Source organism: Acomys minous (assembly GCF_964271855.1).
Source record: "Acomys minous genome assembly, chromosome: 9".
NCBI lineage: Eukaryota > Metazoa > Chordata > Mammalia > Rodentia > Muridae > Acomys > Acomys minous.
In genome coordinates this window covers 102480760-102501485 of record NC_140490.1, presented here as the reverse complement: position 1 = coordinate 102501485, position 20726 = coordinate 102480760, and the positions used below count along the sequence as shown (strand labels likewise).

Below are 20726 nucleotides of genomic sequence, written 5' to 3'. Positions count from 1 at the left end.
ATAATAAATTGAGTATGTTTTTGCTTAATGGACTACTTTGCAAGAGAGCTCTACTAATGAGAAAGATGGATTTTTTTTGTCTGGGTTGATATATTTATTTGCTCAATTGTTCTTCAAAACTTGAATTCTTTATTATCAGAGTACTCACGATAATTAATGTCACATAAAATGAGTCAAGCTAATAAATCTGATTTCTCTACTTACCCGAGGGGGGGGAACTTGAGTGATTAATTAATTTATTATAATTTACAGAGTTATTATACATTTGTTTCACCTAACAGTTTTAACTAACATAATCTAGCAGCAGCAACAACAACAACAAAAAGAATTTGGTTTATACAAAGATTGGTATGCTCCACTTCCTAGAGACAACCATTAAACATCATCAAACCTTTTATTATGTTGGTCCTGGTTTCAGGAAAGGAATAAACAAATGTACGTGGGCTGGGAACGTAGCTCAATGACAGGACCACATGCCTAGCCTATGCAAGGCGCAAGGTTCAGTTCCAAGCATCATAAGGGAAAAAGAAAAATGTGACAAGGGGGATGACGTGTTGACTAAGTCATCGCGACTAAGCTCTGACAGTCTCCGTGTTCCTTGGGTTCCATCGACAACACATTCTTTGCTGCTGCTCAGCACCCTTCACGTGAAGCACAGACAGATGCCTACTTGGAGTGTTAACAAGCCAGTGAATTCCCTTCAAAGCCCCTTCATGCTGACTCACTGTTAAGGCTCTCTCCTATTCGGGCAGTGATAACTCCTTTGAGGCAGTAGCCTTCTGAGCTACTTTTACAAAATGTGTAGTTGCACATTTACAACTGCTGCCTGATAGGACGGACCACAGCAGACACTGTAGTATTCACACAGCAGCGTAGCCCTCACCAACGCGCACCATCGGTCCCGGCCAAGCCACTTTTCAATGACAACAGGTTGAATGTTATTATGATCTTAAACTCTCTTTATGTCATGTCGCCAATATTCTTGCCTATCCTCTTGGGTCCTCCGACACAATTAAATTCCCTTGTTTTGAAATGAGGCACTCCTTTTATCCTGTGCTTGTTCCTTTCGGAAAGTGTTCTTTCTCTCTTCTCTCTTTCTGTGCCCCACAAAGCCCCCTAGCCACAGTAGAGGACGGTGCTCATTCATTTCTTATTTTAACCTGGGCAGTTCTAGATTTACTATCCCTTGTGTTTAGCTTTTTGTGTTTCGGTATTTAGGACATTTCATCTTCTCCTTTCTATTTGGTTATAACTTCTCTTATTTTCAGAGGTTTAAATCAAGTCTGAGATAGCGGTTCCCAAGGTTTATCCTCTCAAACACAGAGACAACTTGTCCTAATAATAACAATTTTTGACATAAATCCATTCATTGATTTCTTCCCTTATTGTCCCCAAATCCTATTCTGCTGTACAGACAGACAGACCTTGATATGAAGGACACATGAGCTGCCACCTTGTGATCCTCTTGCCTCAGCCTCCCAGAGTACTGGGGTAGGAGAAACATGCCACCAAACACCAAGCTTGCTATAAACTCTTGGGCATCACATATTTCTAATCCCTTGCTATTATATTTTATCCAACAGTCATTATTTTTGGACCATAATTCTCTTGAAAAGACTGTATCTTTAACTCAGTCCTATAAATTCATTAATTTGTTTACTCAGCTATGCAAAAGCTTTTTAAGGCTCTATTCAGGAGACAAAGTAAGCAGATCACCTTCACTTTTGGCCTCTTTTGACCTTCTTGCCTGGGGGAGGGGACGGAGGGAAACCAGTTTTGACTAGAACATCAAGCAGTTTCTTGCCCTTCTATTTTTCTTCTTAATTAAATATAGTCAATGATTTGCAAAGGAAACAAAGCACAATGGACTAAGTATTTCATTTGTGAGATGATAGGAGGGAGCTCTCTGTGTTTCAATTCTTCCAAAATTATGATTATGAAATAGATGATTAACTGTTGTCAAATTCACAAACGGAATCCTTTTTCCTTTGCCTTAAAATGGCATTATCACTGCTTCTTATCTTTCAGAGGCCATTTTAAAACTTAAAGTACTTTAAAGCAAATATTAACTTACAACAGTCATAAGAAGAACATAAGATAGAATGTTCTCTTTCACTGGCAGAATGCGAAGGATTAGGAAAGTTAACAGTAACACAGAGTGTGAAAAAGACAGCACACAGCTTTCACATTTCATAATAGCATGTAATTTGACTCCCCCTCCCCCAATCCATAGATAGAGCTATCAAAGGAAGAATTAAAGACAGCTTTGAGTAGGAAAATTTGCCTGAAAAAAAATTTTTTTTGACTCCGTGTTTCATATAATCTTCTTTCCCCTTCTGGCACCTTCTGACTTCCATTTTCTGGGTTAATTGGAGCGGGCCTGTGTGAGACTACTGGAACAGTGCGTGTTCCCCACTCCTATATATTTGTAACATGTGTTAATCTAGAATGCTAATTGACTTCACGGCATTAAACCAACATCTTAGGACGATGAGCAGATCAGTAGCACTAATGACTTACCTATGAACTTCCTTAAGGATTTTAATATCAAATCACTGTCCTGTGATTTTACTACATGACTAAATAAAAGATACAATGAAAGACAAGTATAAATATCAGTAATCTAAATACAAGTAGGAATACCACTGCTTTGGAGGGGTAGTGATGAAAATCCCCATGCATTCCTAAGACCAAGCAAATGTTAGAAAGAAGATGAATGGATTCTCTAAGATGTGTGATGCAGCCTACCCTGCAGTATCAAAACTGGGCAATTTGAGCCATGCACGAAGAAAACATGGTAGAAATATCTTGAGGTTTTGCTAAGTCTGGCATATTGCGTCCTCTCAGAATCTGACACATTATTCTACATCCATTTCAGACTTACAGTCTCTCTGTGGTCACCGTAAGATTCATGAAATTCACAGTAAGCAAAGCATATGTGGTAGCTATGTGCTATCTTACTGAGCCTAAATTTGCTGCACTGCCAATATCAATCAGATTCTGAGGGAGAAAAGCCCCAGCTGGTAAACTTTCAATGGTATTCACAACAAGTATTCACGCAGTCTCTAATTCATGGCAATGGCAATATCAATCCTGTGGGTGGGAAAATTTGAATTTTCCTCTAAAAGCACTTTGTAAAATACTATGTCTTGACATGGCTAGTATAGACTTCCCAAAGCATAATTCCTTCTGGATGATCAGGGTTTGGGGATGACGCTGTCTGGTCCTCCCCTGAACAACTCATTTGGGTTATTAGCACTAATTTTGCATTTTCTTCCAAATTAAAGGGATGGACAATATTCACTCTAACTGAGATGGTAATCAACCCACGTGGTATGGCTATAAACCCATGCTATTTCTTGGGACAGGCCTATCAGTGCCCCCCCCCAAGCCACACCCAAAATTTTGCAAAGAGAGGAGACATTCCAAGGATGGGCAAGAACCAGTCCTTAGCCCCTGTCACCTAGCTTTGAATTAATTCTAGGTGAGTCAATTCATTTAGTGCTTCACTTCCTCCATCTGTAAAACAAAGGGATCTGTCTAATCTGTGCTGGCAAATGTGGAGTCTAATCCCACTGGTGGCTCTTTATTGCAACATGCCATGATGGACACTTAGTGCCTGAGGTAGAATTTGCTATAGCTTTGAAATATGTAGTGGATTTCCAATAAGGTAAGGAAGGTACAATATTCTAAGGGTAATTTTCTATTAATTGCAAAGTAAATGGTTGTATGTGGCACATTGTAAGCTAATTAGAGTTGATTACACTCAATTGCATCTGTTCTTTTAAACTTTTTTTTTTTAATGTGGCTACTCAACGATTGAAGATTACATGTGGTTCTTTCTTTTCTATCAGACAGCAATTTCGCCTACATGTTCTAAACTGTGTCTCAATCTCATTTATTAAGCTGAGCCCTAGAGCTGTAGGTGAATACGCTAAAAAGCTATGTAAACCACTATTCAAAATCTTGGTTTACGCATTTTCTTTCCTTCTTTTTGGTCTTCTTTTTTCTTTCTTCTTTACTCCTTCCTTCCTTCCTTCCTATTTCTTTTTAAAAACAACTTTCTTAAGGTGGGTATGGGGCCATGGAGCTATAATCCCAGTACGTCAGAGGACGAAGTAGGAAGATACGGACTTTAAGGTAATTCTTGGCTTTACACTGAGCTTAAGGACTTCCTAGGCTACACAAGTCCCTGTCTCAATAAAGTGAAATCAAAATTAAAAAGTAATACTTTTATCCTAAATGAGGGGTAAAAGTAGATAAAGCAGGGGGCACACTCCTTCACTTAGCCGAATTTATTTTCTATAGTAAGTAGTCCATTATCGTAGAGGTAGATAACCTAAATCCGTATGTACAGCGACGTGTTTTGCTAGGCCATGGCTTAGATGATGGTGTACACCTGACTCAGAAAAACCAGTAAGAAAAATCCCCGCAACAATTGGTAGTGGTGATAGGAGCTATAATTACTCTTTGAGCCAGGCTCAAACTGTGTGTGTGTGTGTGTGTGTGTGTGTGTCGTTTTGTACTCTGAAACAATTGTGGAGTAATGAAGAAGCGTTCTGCACAGACATGGGGAAATCTGCACAGAATCAGGCAGGTTAGGGTAGGGTTAGGAAAGGGAAACCTAGGAGCTTTGCACACGCCCAGGCCCTTGGCAGGGAGGTTCTGTAGCATCCTATAACAATGGGACCTACCTTCCTTCCTTTTCTCCCCGCCCCCTTTTTTTTCCTTTTCTCTTCCTCTCCCTTTTCCTGGTTAATCTGGAGTTTACCATTGTTAAAAAGGATCAGAGGAGTCCTTATTAGTGTGACAAGATGGGCTTCTTCAGTACTCACAAACCTGGCATTTTCAATACAATGAAATGTCTGATAAGGGTTTTGTTTGTTTGTTTGGGGTTTTGTTTTGTTTTGTTTTTAGTAAATACTATACACAAAGAATCATATAGAGAATGGAGAGGAACGCAACAAGGTCAAAGAGGCCATCCCCATCTTTTCTATAGTTAAAAATAGAACAAACAAACAAAACGTAACAGTATAGCCATGGCATCTGGGAACAGAGGCACATCAGTGTAACAGCAGCACTGGGAGGCTAAGAGGCAGGAGACTTCGAGCTTAAGACCAGCCTGGGCTACACCACCAGAGTCTATCTCAAAATTACCAAGTTATCATCACCCTGAAAATAACAGCAAAGATGATGAGAGCTAGGTGCACATCATACATAACTCTTTTTACAAATATCTTAATTATCCCTCACAACACCCTGAAAGGGGCACATACCATACACGCTCTTCAGCTGCCCTGTAAGTAATGCTATGATCTACCCACAATGAACGCTTTTTAGGCAATTCTACAGAAATCAAGAGATAGTCAGCTAAAAGCCAGCACGCCCTCAGCAGACTGTTGCTGACCACCAATCAAGACACTCCGCTCAGTCTACACATGGCGTTAATTTCCTATGGTCCCAATATTAATCAGGGGGAGAGAGAGCACAGTCTAGAGGCGTAGATGATGGCCTTTTATAAATAGGAGACCCTTAATCTGCTGTTAAAAGAGCTGGTCACTAAGACATGTTGAGTTCCAAAACAGCCACAAGTCCATGGTAGGGTACATGGGCAGATGAAAGGCCACCTGTGGCAAAGGTGAGCAGCACTCAGCATAGCACAGGGGTTGAGAACAAGCACGATGTTAGGGGGCAGTGATGCCTCAGGCTTGGGTGGTGAGCTGATGTAGGGGAAAACTGGGGTTACAATGGCAAGGCTAGGATGAGGCAAGATTAGGGAGTCTTATAAACAGCAGGTTTAGGGATTTGGCCCTCAGCCTTTGGCAAACTGGAACATTGAAATGGTTCTTGAACAGAAACGACTCAATACAAATAGAATAGAAGGCTCACATGCACAATTAAGAACTCTTACAGCCAAGATGTCATGAAGTGTGCACAAGTATAAAGAAGAGATAGCAGCAGCATCTAGGTTCAGATAGTGTGTAGTGAGTTACAGGTACCCAGACTTCACAGTCACCTTGGAAACCAAGGAAATGACAAGTGATACACATCAGGGCACTCTCCTGCTTCCTTTCTTTGCATCCTTCTATTAAATATGTATTAAGCATCCTACCATCCGGAAGGCACTACAGGTGTAGAAGAGCACAATGTAAGACAACAACGTACATATAGAGTTTTCATCTTATAAAGTTTGTGAGCTAGGGAAGGAGGGTTCATCAAATAGTCCCATAGCTCTCAGGAAGCTGGATTCTGAACTAGTGCTGTAATACACCTGTTTCTGAAGATGACTAAGATGTCAGTCAGCATATTTGAAGGAGGACTAGATCTGCCATTGTATAATTATTTTTAAGTCACTCTGTCAACCAGAGAAACAAAGGATCCAATAATAAGTCCTGGAATGACAAAGGGGAAAAAAAAAGAGCCCAGAATCAGATGAAAGAAAATGGTAACAGCCTCAAAGTGAGGCTGTGGATACCCAAGGAAGGCTACAGATGAAGACAGCTAAAAGGCGTACTCTCTCAGTAATAATAGAAGTCCTCAATCAATCAATTCCTTCTTAGTTGTTCCCTTTAAAAATGCTTTAGGAACTGGGAATATGCCTCAGTGTGCCTGGCATACGCACAATCCTGGGTTTGATCCTAAGCACCCAAAGAAACAAAAACCAAAACCATGAAACAGCAAAGATTAGTGTAGGTAATAAAGATCAGTGGTTACAAAATTTTGATAAGGAGCAGGATGGTCACGTGAGTTTAATATGTCTCTAAGACTGTTAATAAGTAAATGCACAGGAATCAGCTGAACATATTAACCAGGTGGAGGAAACAAATAGCCTTGCAGTGTATGTCATCCCCTGGATGCTCTGGGAAAGACAAGGAGAGTAGGTGTCATCATGTGACATCGTGACTCAGAATGCATGAACGCCACAGCATTTAGTAGGAACCATCAGCCATGTTTGAAAAGGAATGCTTTTTCAAGTGGCTCCTTCAAAAATTTCAGTGCCATAAAGACTAAGGGACTTTTGAGAGGGGCTTTAAGATACGATCTGTTGCTTCCCTATTGCAGCTAGAATAAACTGCCAACTAACCTGGGGTGATGGGGACTCACAGAGACTGAACCACCAATAAACAGCATGCATGGACTGGTCCTAGGCCCCCTGCACACAGGTAGCAGATGTGTATCTTGTTCTTCCTGTGGATCCCCCAACAACTGGAGGTGGGGCTCTCTGAGTCTGATGTCGCCCTTTGGATCCTGCTCCCCTAAATAGGCTGCTTTGTCTGGCCTTAGTGAGAGAGGATGCACATAGTGCTACAGTGACTTAATGTGCCAGAGAGGATTGGTACCCATGGAAGACATCCCTATCCTCTGAGGAGAAGGGAGAATAGAGGGAGAGGTGTGGCGGGGTGGGTGGGGCGTGGGGGTGGGATGGGGCGGGGACTAGGAGGAGAGGAAGGCTACAATCAGGATGTAAAGTGAACAAACAAATAACATTTATAAAACAGCGTTTATCAGTGGATTTGTATACTAACCGGATGACCACAATCTGCTATTCCATTTTTTCTGAGAGAGAATCTGCTAGGTTAATTTTCTATGAAGGCCAGTGAGGAAAGTAGGCTTTCCTTTTCAGTCTTTAGCTGCTCTTTACAACAAAAGTGAAAAAATAAACCGTATCCCACCCAGTGCCCAAGGCTGACTTTTATTGCTTTGGCCCCAGGGACTCTTTCTGGCATCAAGTCCCACTCCACCCTCCATTGTTTAAAGACAAAAAGATTAGGCAGCTGGGACTCCGACCACCAACAAATCACCACAGGCCACTCAACTGGGAACCGCCTCTGGTCTTGGCAGAAACGCGAACGCTTAAAATGAAGGTAAAGGGTAAGACCCCAGTTTCTGGGCTAAGCCCTCCGCACCAGCTTGGTTTCTCCTGCCAACGGCGGTGGCCAAGAACAATGTCTCTCAGTAGTTCCACTAGAGCCTGCCAAGACCAAATAATAGCAGGCTTCTCTCAATTGCAGAAACACGCACAAAATATGTGGCAATAAGTCGGCTTAATTTTTACAAGCCTGGCTCTAGCTATCACCAGCCCATGCTGAAATTTATGAGTTAGCACTGTCTATGATTAGACCGGCACGAAAGCATCTATTTAGTTATCTTCCCCCCCCCCCCCGCCTCCTCTCCCCCCCCCCTCCCCCGTTGTTTAACACTTGCTTTGCGGAGAGCAGCAGGACCGCTTTTGAGCAAGCCTAGAAATAGCCAGGCTCTAGGCTGCTGCAGTCACCTAGAAGCTTCCTTCTAACACACTTGGCTCATCACTGTAATTATCCACATCCCCATGTTCGGTAACCCAGAGTTAAGAGTCAGACGGAGGATGGGGGAGGGGAGGGGAGGATGGGAGAGTCGGAGCTCTCTTGAAGGTTTGTCATGTTTACGCTGTAGAATCCCTGGTCAAACTAAGTCTGGGCTGTAAACCTTCTTGAGTCTTTTGCTAATACAAACAAGTTTGCTTAATGCACGGGGCTGCTTGTCACCTTTGTGTGTGTGTGGGGGGGGGGCGGTGTGCCAGGGTGTGGGGGTGACATTGATTTGCAAAAAAAAAAAAAAGTGTAACAAAAAGGCTAGGCACTTTGCCCACAGTTCTTGTTAAAATTTTTGCCTGTTTGTTTGTTTGTTTGTTTGATTGATTTTGTGGTGCCAGAGATGGAATCCAGGACGTTGCGTGTGTTGGGCGAGCACTCAAATGCTGAGGCCAGAGCTGAAATGTGTAAGCACAGGTTCTTCAGCAAACACTTGCTGACTAAGTGACTGCGCTGACTAATTCTCAAGCTGCTCTAACTTTCCCTCTCTGGTCGCAGACCATAACGGACTGACAGTGGCCAGGCTTGAAGATAGCTGGTCCAGCAGGAAGACACATGTTCTAGGGAGTTCTAAAGAACTTTCGGCAGTTTATGTTTTAAAAAAAAAATTCTCATCAAGTAAAAGAAGTGTAGCCAAGGACAGTCTCTCGAAATGAAAACTTTGTGTGGTATCTGAAAGGCATCGTGAAGAACGTAGAAATATGCTTTTGCTTGAGGGGTCTACAGAAACCAGACACAGCATATGCATAAACAACAGGCTGTGAGTATTTGGTATAGCGGTGTAAAAGAGGGGGCAGCTCAAATGGCTTTAACTTTAGTCCCAGATTACAACAGCTACAGTGAGTCGTCATGGATAGTACATGTTGAAAACATGGGGCTAATTGCAAGTTGGAACACAGAGAACAACAGCATCAACTTTGTATCTTCCAGTACGGCAAAGCTTGATGTCTTATGAATGTATAAAAGCATGCTTGGGTTTTTTGTTTTGTTTTTTTGTTTTGGTCTACATAATTCTCGTGGAGTTTGCCCACAGCCAAACACCCAGAAATTTACATCAAAACAGAAAACTGTAGCTCACAATAATACCATTAAGAGACAATATGGGGAGTAGTGGGGAGGGGGAAAGGCATGAATGAGAACGAGGCTGAGTTATGACATTTTACCATCAGGGGAAACATCTGAAGTGGATGCTGAGCAATGCTAAGGTATGATAAGCTCCGTGAAGAGGCTACACACTCTACGTTTATTTCATATCCACACATCTATCACTGTAATCGTGTTTCAATCACAGGGGAGAGTTTTTTATTATAACCAAATACTTTTATTCAAAGATCCATTGCATGGTTAATAAGTTCAGAAATAAAATATTCCATGTCCTTAAATGAAATCGGAACGAGAGTTACCATATATATGAGACACTGTCAAGGGAAAAAAACATTAACACGACTCTACTACATTCAGGCCTCTTTAAGAGAGATCCAGTGGAAAAGGAGACATCAATGGCTAACTCCAAAGAAAATGGCCCATTTCCTTTTAGTACACAGGCCTAAAACACACACTGAAATGCTCACTCACAATCTAGCAGCAAATTGAGGGAAACATTTTTAAAAAGTATATGGCAAAATCTGTAAAGACATCATTTTTAAATGAAGACAAAGAGTAGATGATATCTTTAATATGGACGGTCCCATTTACCCCATTAGTTACTAAAACACAACTCAGAAACATGCAGATTACATACCAAAACATCCATCCCGGTGACATAGTTGAGGGTTATCATATAGTCATTTGGAAGATTTGCCACCTACAGAGAACAATAAATGAATAAGTGAGTAAATACAAAAAAAAAATTCCTTGAGAAAATTCATACATCCAATCTGTCATATCATTTACATTCCACTGCCCTTTGTTGTCCAATATACAGTGATAAAACTTTTTAACTCTAAATCCAATTATGGATGGCTACGTATATACCATACCTGGTGCTGGAAACCCAGCCAACTACCCAGGGCTAGCGAAGTCATGGGTCTTGGAGGAGAACCTACGACCACTACTTTATCCTAATCCTACTGAGGTTTTGAAAAACGTATCTATGACGCTTGATTTCCAACTGTAACACTGGAATTCCCCTATAGGACAGTTTTCCAGTTGGTTTCTATATAGGTTGTTAACGCCTCTCCTGTCAGTGATGAAGAAGGAAAATCTTAGCAGGCGCACTGCGTTTTATGTAACAAGTCCTGCAGTGATGCTGACGGACGCGCAGGCTGGAGGGCTACTGTTCCAAGCTGAGCCTGTGAGTCAGGCAAGCATCAGAAGGATAAGGCTTCTCTTTTAAAAAGTGGACACTGTAGAGTTTAGTTAGGAAAGTTTGGGTTCTGTGATAGAACTTAGTTCACTTACCTTGGCTTGAGCATGGCATGCTTCACCTATCTGGCTACCTTCTAAAGGCTTTGAAAGCATCTAACACATTTATAGCAATAGTCGTGGTATAAGTGAGTAAGCAGTGGGCTGGGAACTGAGAATTTGGAATTAAGCTAAACTAGCTTGATTTCTTTCATTTATAAAACACATATCCTGTTACCTGTTACTAGTTAAGTGAATGTGCCAAACACATAGTAAAATAGCAAGCCATGTTTTTTGTTGTTGTTGCTGCTGCTGCTGTTTCTTTGTTTAAATTAAGAACTAGTTAGGAAATTGGTTTCAACGGTGTATAATGCCTTTATTCTGTGCCTGTTGTCTTCATTGTTCCTATAGGAAGCAGGGATCACATACTTACAGGTGTAGGTTATCTTTTATAAGCTTTTACATATGCTGCTTCTTGGTGTTGCCAATAGAATCTGAAAGCAACTCGGTGACAAAATGCTAGTCAAACACAGACATGGTCAGAGCAGAGCCAAGGTAGTAATCGATCCCAAGGTAGTGTTAATCCATCTCTCACTCATTTTAGCCTTGGTGGACAAATTTAACAACTGTTCTGTGTGCAACTCATGTGATGATTATCAGCAAAGGGGCCCAATCGTTTTCAAGTATTTATGATATTCTAGGCACTGTGCTCTTAACAGTGCAAGTGGCATTATCATCTCCCTAATACGGTATCTGTGATTAACAAGCAAAGAAATTGAGACTTAAAGAGACCAAAGCATTTGGCGGAAGTCACTCGCTTCTCGCTTGTTATGCGTGAACTAGAATTCAGGTTCCCCCCGATAACAGAAGGCTCACTGCAGCGTGGTTCAGCTGCACATGTTCAATTTTTTTTTTTTTTGCCTCTCAATCATTGGAACAGACTGTGCCCAATAGTCTACATGTAAAACGCTACGTAGTAGCCTAGCATAGTGACACATGCCTGTAATCCTACTATTTGTGAGAGTTAGTGGCCAGATGGTACATGAAAATCTCCTTGTGAATCTCTGCCACTTAATCCACCTCATGCTTGTCCTAGTACCAGTGTAGAAGAGTTCTCAGTGTCCACTGTAAATACTCCTGGGCTCCTGTAGAAGGCGGCGCATTTTTTATCTCAGGAGTTAATGCCATGCTTTACCTTTCTTCTTCTCATCAACTTTTTCCACCATGCTTCTTTTGCATTCTATACGATCACGCCCAAGTTCGAAAAGCAAACTGACCTAGTCATTGTTCATAAGTGGCACCGACAAACCTTAGCAGGCACAAGACTAAGCAGTTATATTATTATAGGGCATGATGGACTAGCCATGTAGATTAAAGTCATTCCGAGAGGAAAATACACCAAGAAGTGGTGAGTATTCCAAACACAGGCTGCTGAGAATCCAGTTTAAATTACATTTTAAAATGGAACTTGAGAATTAGTATTTAAAAACCGTAAGATGAGGGTATATCAAAAGGACAGAGATAAGGGAGATATGGGCCAACTTCACGTTATGAGTAATCAGTACATAAAGGCTTGTTTAAAGAAGCCAAAGGAAGTTCACAAAAAGTTCTATGACCAGGAAGGACACTATCATCTCCACAATGTCAGGGGAGGACGTAGCTCCGAGCTGAGCTAGTCTACCTATATTTGACTTCTGGTAGGACTGAAAAAGAAGACTATTTTTGAACACGGCTTTACAAATTACAGTAAGTTTTCATACAGTCACTGTTGTAATCCCATGAGATGTGCCTGATTAAGCCTGTTTCACAAATGAGGACAGAGGTGGGGGCGGGAGGATGGGGGTTTGTGGGAAGTTAAGTGGTAACTCCAAGGTCAGAGGCACCAGGAGCACCTGGAGGAAGGGAGAAACCCTGACTCACTGAGCTGGTGTCTGCACACCAAGAGAGCCACAACACTGGCTCTCCCGTTAGCACTTGGCTTTCTGTGTTTGTTTTCAATTACCTTTTGAGGATAATTAGGGGGGGAAAAACTCAGCTGCAGATATTTACGATCATTTCGTGAGTTATTGTATTCCTTTCTCAGTATTTGAAGTGTGCTTAACAGGACGGAGAAAGCACAAATAGCCCTGCAATACATTCCACGTCTGTGATGGTTATTGATCACTGGGGGAAGTTGTAGAGAGAAGAGAGAGCCTTCAACCTGAAAGACAGATGTTGCTTAAAGGTGTGCGGTTTGAAGTTGGGGCCAACAGCACTGGTTCTGAAGACAGCCGGTTTATGTTGGATGCTGGCCCACCTGCTAACTCAGGTATTGGAAAGTTACTTCAACTACTTCCACTTTTCCTTTCCACACGCATAAATGGAAATTAGACTAGAGTTGTGGCTAAAGGTTTGATGATGATCAAATAGCTTACACTAAGTGCTAGCTGGGCACGGTGATGCATGCCTTTATTCTCAGCACGTTGGAAGCTGAGGCAGAGGGATAGCCATTGGGTTTGAGAACCCTGAGCTACGTAACACTTATCTATCCTTCCTAGGTTACGTGACAACCCTGTCTCTAAAGCCCACGGTAGAGGAAAGGAAGGGAAGGTGGGTAAGAAAAAAAGCAGGAAATAAAGGAAGAAGGGAAGAAGAGGAAGGATGGCTTAGACGTGGTGTATGAATGAGCGCAGTGGAGTGGGACACAGGGAATACAATACCATGTGTACGGGGAGAAACAGGAAGCCTGCGGTGTATTTGGGACACTAGCTAGAAAAGAGATACTGTGCTAGAGACACACCAGAGAGGGTCACCTGCGTGCTGGGCTAACAGGTTCCTGTGGGAGGCAGCACTACTCAACAGGATCAGTGGCCCTTAGGCACATCGCATTATCTCCATGGACTTCCTACTTGGATCCTGTGAAAGAGGATTAGGTGGATAATTACTAAGATTAGTCTGGATAGACTTTCTGGCCAGCAGGGAAGGAACAGCAGTAAATTTAGGATGAGTAGTCTAGAAGAACGGACGAGAGAACGGAGAAGGACAAACAAGAGAGTTTATGGTGCCACTAGGGAAGCACTGGGCACCTGCTCAACATTTACACAAGAGGACGGAAGTCTCTGGAAAATCAGGAGCCGGAGCTGGGTGCTGGCGGTGCACAACTGAAATCCTCGCGCTTCGGAGGTGAAGAGAGAGGATGCGGACTACTTGGAGGGAAAATGAACTCAAGCCAGCCGCCCCTGGGCTATCTGAAATCCCACTGGAACAGATAGATGAACCGAAGAATCAGAGAGGCTTCTTCCAGCAGCTGACGGGAGCAGATACAGAGACCCACAGCTGAACATTAGGCAGAGCTTGGGGAACCCCAAGAATGAGGGGAGGAAGGATTGTAGGAACCAGAGGGGTCAAGAACACCACTAGAACATAGCTGACAAAGTCAACTAAGCAGGGCTCATAGGGACTCACAGAGACTGAAGTGACAACCACAGCGTGTATATGGGTCTGCGTTAGTCCTTCAGCAGATATGCTGTGGTTGTTTAGCTTGGAGTTTCTGTTGGTAAGTCCTAAAATAGCAGTTGGGTGTCTCTGACTCTTTTGTCTGTACTTGGGACCCTTTCCCGCCTACTGAGTTCCCTCATCCAGCCTTGCTATGAGGGTTTATGCCTAGTCTTGCATCTTCTGCTGTATTTGGTTGATATCCTTGGAAAGCTTGCTCTTTTCTGAAGAGTAATGGAGGAGCAGTGGGTCTGGGGGAGATGGGAGGTGGAGGGAGGACTGAGAGATAAATTAAAAATAATAATTAAAAGAAGAGAGATGAAAAAAAAGAAAGAGGGAAAAGGGGAAATAAGGAAGACAAGGAAAGAGGGAGAAAAAGAAAAGTGGGGGCCTTGTCTAGATTCCCCAAAGGTAACATGGTGGTGGTCAGGACCACATAATGCACTAACTGTATTAGAAGGACCCGTTTTTAGCCTTCCTTAGATATCTGAGGATTGACCATATTCAGCAACATTGGGGGGGGGGGAAGACAGCAAAGGGGAACAGTTTTCGGAAAGGCTCAAAACTTTGCCAAGATTTCTTCTTGGCAAGGCAAGCTGGCACTGGCTGCTTACCAGCCCCGGCAAGTATTTGGACTCAGGAGAAAAGAACACAAAGTCAGGACACTTAACTCCATCCCTGGGTCACTGATCTAAAATGTCTGGCTCGTATAACACAGATGCCACCAAGGTCCCTAAAAGTCATGCAATCATTAGACAGCTGAGCACCTCTCAGTGTTTCTCCCACATCCACAGCAGTGACTCACGGTTTCCTTTTCTCAATCTTTCTGGGAAAGAGGGTCAGGATCTTTAGTCTCATCAGAAGCCATGATGTTTAAGAATCATGGCTGTAGCAGCAAACACTCAATGCATCCATTTTAGTTCACTCTTGTCCAGCTTTCTATAATGTGGCTTTTGGTCCTCATACAGACTTCAGGAAGACATGCTTCAGTGCCTGTGGTCCTCATACAGACTTCAGGAAGACATGTTTCAGTGCCTTTGGACAAATTTTTTTCACATTAGTACTGCCTAAAGTCCTAACTAACTAGATCAGCTATCGTTGATTTTTGCCCCCAAAGGTATCTGGGTGGTTTTTCAGAGAGAGAGAGAGAGAGAGAGAGAGAGAGAGAGAGAGAGAGAGAGAGAGAGAGAGAACTCAATTGTGATTTTAAAAATTAAGATGGCTTCAGAAAATTTTCTATACCAACTATCATTAGTTCAAAGCAACTCATTAGTAGATAGATAGGTAGCATTTTTCCTTTTAAATAGAACAGATTGATTCTTAAAAAATACTTTTTTCTGTGATTGAGCTATGAAATACAACTCTAGCATAAGGTCATTTTTAAAAATCTCCTTCATGATGCCATAGTTTGAATATAGTTTGTTTCTGCAAAATGAACACTGGAACTATTTTTATTTTTTGCATTTATTTATAACCCCCACCCCCATATGTATGTGTGCATGTGAATGTTTGTATGTGTGCATGTGTGAGTGTTTATGCATGTGTGGTATGTGTGTCTGCATGTGTGCATGTGTGAGTGTGTGCATGTGTGAGTGTGTGCATGTGTGTGTGTGTACACGTACGTGTGGAAGTCAGAAGACAGCTTGTGGGATTCAGTTCCCTCTTCTACCTGTGGGCTCCAGGATTCAACTTAGGCAAGCATCTTTGCTCATTAAACTAATCCTACAGTCCGTCTCGTTGCAATTTAACTCCCATTATAAAACATGGTGGGAACATGTGAGACCTTGAAGTGGTAGCTAAGACTCTGTCCTTAGTAATGTGGATTGTTCTTTTATTATAATGTGCAGATTAATGGGCTATCTCGTGTGTGTTTGCCATATAAGCCAGGTTGACAAGGCTTTATCTTTGCTTTCTGTCTCACTTTGTGGTACGTTACCTTGTCTTAGGACTCTGTCAGACAGAACCATCAGATACAGTCTTGGACCAGAACTGTGAGCCAAATTAAAACTCTTCATAACTGGCCAAGTCTGAGATATTATGCTATTATCAACAGAAAAAAAATTATATATATATATATGTATATATATATATATATATATATATATATATATATATATATATATATACACACCTTATGGCGATTCCAGCTAAGTTATAGTAATTGATCTTCTAAATGAAATAGCATCCCAATCACAATAAGAGAAGATGCTTCAGGAAATACATTCAGTTTATTATCCTGGTAACTCATAAACAACAGATGAATCATTTACCTCAGGCTACTGGCAAGACAGTATCAATTATGAACATCCATCTACCTCAAAAGACAGTTTGAGAGAGACAATTCATGATTCAGCAGATATCTAAAGATTAAACAGAACAGCTAAGAAGAATTAGAAATTCACATTTAATTAAATTCCGCCAAGTGAAAGGAAAAAGAGAACCACAAATAAAAAGAAGAATAGGGAGAGCAGATGGGAAGGATGCACTCCAACTATTTCAATATTTGGACTCCTTCCCACATGTGCAACTGACAAGCCCTCAACATCCTAACTACCCCTAGAATTCTTCAAGCTCGGTTCGTCCTCTCCCCACATACTTGACCCTTTCCTTAGGTAGGTCTGAGTTTGCCATTTAAAACAAATCTTGCAACACTTTTCAAAAACAAAGCAAAATGTTCTGTAAATAGATGAACTATTATGCTAAGTAAACATGCCAGAAGGATTTCAAATAAAAACCATGGGGACCATAGGGGCAGTACAGAATGTCCAAGAAGAAATTAAAAAAAAAAAGTAAAGCTATAAATCATGTGCTTCTTTGGCATGGGAATCACCCAAGCAAACATACTTAAGGCCTGTGGGCACAGTGCAAGTTACCACTTACTGTCAGCACTGAGCTGGTTGGAGAGTACAAAGGGATGCTCTCCACTGGAGAAGCTGCTGCGAGCACAGAGCAAAAACCTAATGCCAGCTCACGTTTCTTCGTGTCACAGAAAAGCACCAGGGCTACAACCTACAAAGCCAGGCCTTCTTTTTTCCATACAATTCCCTTTAGTCCAGGCAAGACTGATTTATTCTAGATGGTGGAACTTAATGAGACATCACTGTGGAATTAAAAAAAAAAAAAGCTCGGAAGGGTTTCCAAATTCTCTAATCATATAGATGATCTTCTTGGGGACACAGGCTTCTCTGAGAAGTAAGGAAAGCAATAAGCAATATATACACAGCCTCCTCAGAAACAAACATAAAAGATGGAGAAGAACAATTTACAGTTTCAAATGTTAAGGACTCTAAATCATGCCTGTGTCTCTTTTTTCTTTTTCCTTTATTTATTTATTTATTTATTTTTTTGGTTTTGTAAAACAGAGTTTCTCTGTGTAGCCCTGGCTGTCCTAGACTCGCTTTGTAAACCAGGCTGGCCTTGAGCTCACAGAGATTCACCTGCCTCTGTCTCCCAACTGCTAGGATTAAAGGTGTGCGGCACCACCGCCCAGGTGGTTTCTTATTTTGGCATTCAGAAAAGTGGATCCTAGAAGGGTCTAGTAGCTTGCCTATGGACAGATGAACAGGTATTCAATGGTATTCATACCGCCCTGTGTCCCCACCTTCCACCAAGATGTTCTGCCTACCATGGTTTAAAGAAATTCTGCAATTTCCGTCCCCACTCTCCACCCCCCTCGCCCCATAACCTCAGCGGTCCCTCCTGTTGAATGAATCAGATTTAGGGATTATCATGGGAAACAGTTAACTTCTTTACAAACATAAGGAATAGAGAGGCAAACCTACATAAGTCCCATGGCTGAGGTAGCTGGGAGAATCACTGTTTACCTTCATTTTCCAGGTTTAAGCTTCTTAAACTTATGCCCAGAAGCTGCACCTCAACACTTCTGCACTGGGGCCCATACAGCTCCCCAAGGGACCAGTGGTGCTGTTCCCCTCATATCCTACCAATTTTGGTGAAAGCAATGACTTGAGAGATTTCTGTCAAAAGCTCAAATCCACGTCAAGACAAGTTTTATTTGGAAGCACAGATCTATAGACAAAAGTCAGAGGGCTGGATGCCTGGTGGAACCTCTGACAGCTACTATTCCTGAAGACACCCAGGAACTAATGCAGTTTCCTTTTTTATATATAGTTTTATTAGATACACCCTCCTCTTCCTTCTCCATCCAGTACCACAAACACTACCACATGTGGCTGCGCATCAGAAGGTGCTGGTCCAGACACTCTTCTGTTTCACTTCTCTCAATCATTTAATAAAATTAAGCACAGCTAATTTATTATAAATGGCAAGAACACTGGGGCAGAAAGAAACTATGTGATAATAGCTGGCTTAAAAAAAACCTACCTTATTTACTATATACCACAAAATTGAAAAATAGAGATAGCAATATAGCGTTCATTATCTTAACCAATGTGCACATTAGCATAGACTGGACCCTATGCTATGCAGTGAACTTTTGAAAAATTAATTACACTTAGTGTGTGTGTGTCCACACTCATGCAAGCTCATGCACACACATGTACACAGCCATGTGCTAGTGTGTGTGTGTGTGTGTGTGTGTGTGTGTCTACACTCATGCAAGCTCATGCACACACATGTACACAGCCATGTGCTAGTGTGTGTGTGTCCATACTCATGCAAGCTCATGCACACACTTGTACACAGCCATGTGCTAGTGTGTGTGTGTGTGTGTGTGTCCACACTCATGCAAGCTCATGCACACACATGTACACAGCCATGTGCTAGTGTGTGTATGTGTGTGTATGTGTGTGTGAGCCTGAAGGCAACTCTTGGATATCACTTCTCTCCCTTCTTCTCTATTGGAGAACCAGGGATAAACCCTGGCTGTCTGGCGTGTCATACAGTTCCCTTACCTGCTGAGCCATCTGCTGGCCTCACTGTTTTTGTACTGACACAGTGGGACACTCATACTGTACATCTGAGAGCTGATCTGCCATACTCAATCAATAGCTCTCTGTGCTCAGGGTCTGTTTTATACATTTTAATTTCCCTCCTCTATAAAATACAGGCTGTGACTCAGTTACAGGAGATCTTTGGAGTCCTGCTTTTCCTAACTTGATTTATTTTCAAATGTCTTAATATAAGACATCCAAAAATAAAAATTAAAAAAGACATCCAAGAAAACATACTGATTTCACTAGAGAAAGTTTTGGATGTTTTTCCCCTTGAGTCAAGTGTTAGATGGCAGAAAAATCTTTCTTCTTTGTTCAGTGATTTAACATTTGAGCTCAGAGTAAGAAATTGTATCATACTGTACAAATACACTCTTCCTGTAAAAACACCCCCTGCCCAAGCATTCAGTTTGTGTTTCCTTCCTTCCTTCTTTCCTTCCTTCCTTCCTCCCTCCCTCCCTCCCTGTCTCTCTCTCTTTCTTTTGTTCTCTTCTCTTCTCTCTCTCTCTCTCTCTCTCTCTCTCTCTCTCTCTCTCTCTCTCTCTCTCTCTCTCTTTGGTTTTTCAAGTCAGGGCTTTTCTGTGTAGCATTTGTCCTAGACTCACATTTTAAGCCAGGTTGGCCTCAAACTTAGAGCAATCCTCCTGCCTCTACCTCCCTGAGTGTTGGGATGCATGTTCCACCACATCTGGCTCCCAGGCATTTCTTCTCCCTCATCTTCTTAATGTTTTTGGAATTTTCCTTAATGTATCAATTTAGTATAAAAAGGTAATAATCACCAGATAAAGGCAAGCATAGAGAAATCTTAGGAGGTGTTTGTAATAGCCACCTGTGCTACTTGCAAATCCCACTTTGATGTTTTACAGGAAGTGATGCTTTTTTGAGTTATGTCCCTTGGACACTTGGCAATAACACTTAAGTAGTTTCTCTTAAGCATTGTACTAATCTTCATATGCCCAGCCTGTGGTCAGATGCACCCTCATCTTCCAACGAATGGACCACCTCTCTTTTAGATGTATTTTATTTTATGTGTATGAGTATCTTGTCTGCATGTGTACCTGGGTGCTGTGTGTGTGTGTGTGTGTGTGTGTGTGTGTGTGTGTGTGTGTGTATTTGCTGCCAAGGAGGTCAGAAGCGAGCATCAGATCCACTAGAACTGGAGTTACAGAACCCACTACTCTCTCGACCTCTGAGCCATCTCTCCAGCCCATAAGCACCTATTTGAAGCTTGTAGCTCCCCACGCTGACTCTAAGGGTCCACCAATATAGTAACAGCAGCTACAGGAGTTTATTCTCCAGTGACCTACTTGAGGCTTGGTATTAACTGATATTCTTAAAAGTCTACATAATATAGAAGCACTTAGAGATAAGAGTTGGGACTGAATTACAGCGATAGTAATGTCCTCTTGATTTTTTTTTTCCTTGTAGTACTAGATATTGAACCTAGGGCTTTATACAGGCAAGTGCTCTAGCACTGACTGAGCTACATCTTGAGCACGTTGTTTCTAAACTTTTGACAGAATAGACCATCTAAAGCAAACTGTTCTGTTCTAAAGCAAATCTCTTTACAGAACTTCATGAAAAATGTAGGTGCCTGGACCCTTTCCCAGGCTTATTGAATCAGGTCCTTGGATTAGGGCCCAGT

At 41.9% G+C, this 20726-nt stretch overlaps 1 protein-coding gene across 4 annotated transcripts in view; it reads right to left on the bottom strand.

Moving 5' to 3' along the window:
* Nucleotides 1-20726, bottom strand: part of KITLG (KIT ligand) — an 80374-nt gene that overhangs the window by 20860 nt on the left and 38788 nt on the right. For all 4 annotated transcript variants that reach the window (XM_084795339.1, XM_084795340.1, XM_084795338.1 and 1 more), the window contains exon 3: nucleotides 10093-10155. In XM_084795339.1, the coding sequence (XP_084651465.1) occupies nucleotides 10093-10155 (63 nt within the window). The remainder of the gene's footprint in view (nucleotides 1-10092; nucleotides 10156-20726) is intronic.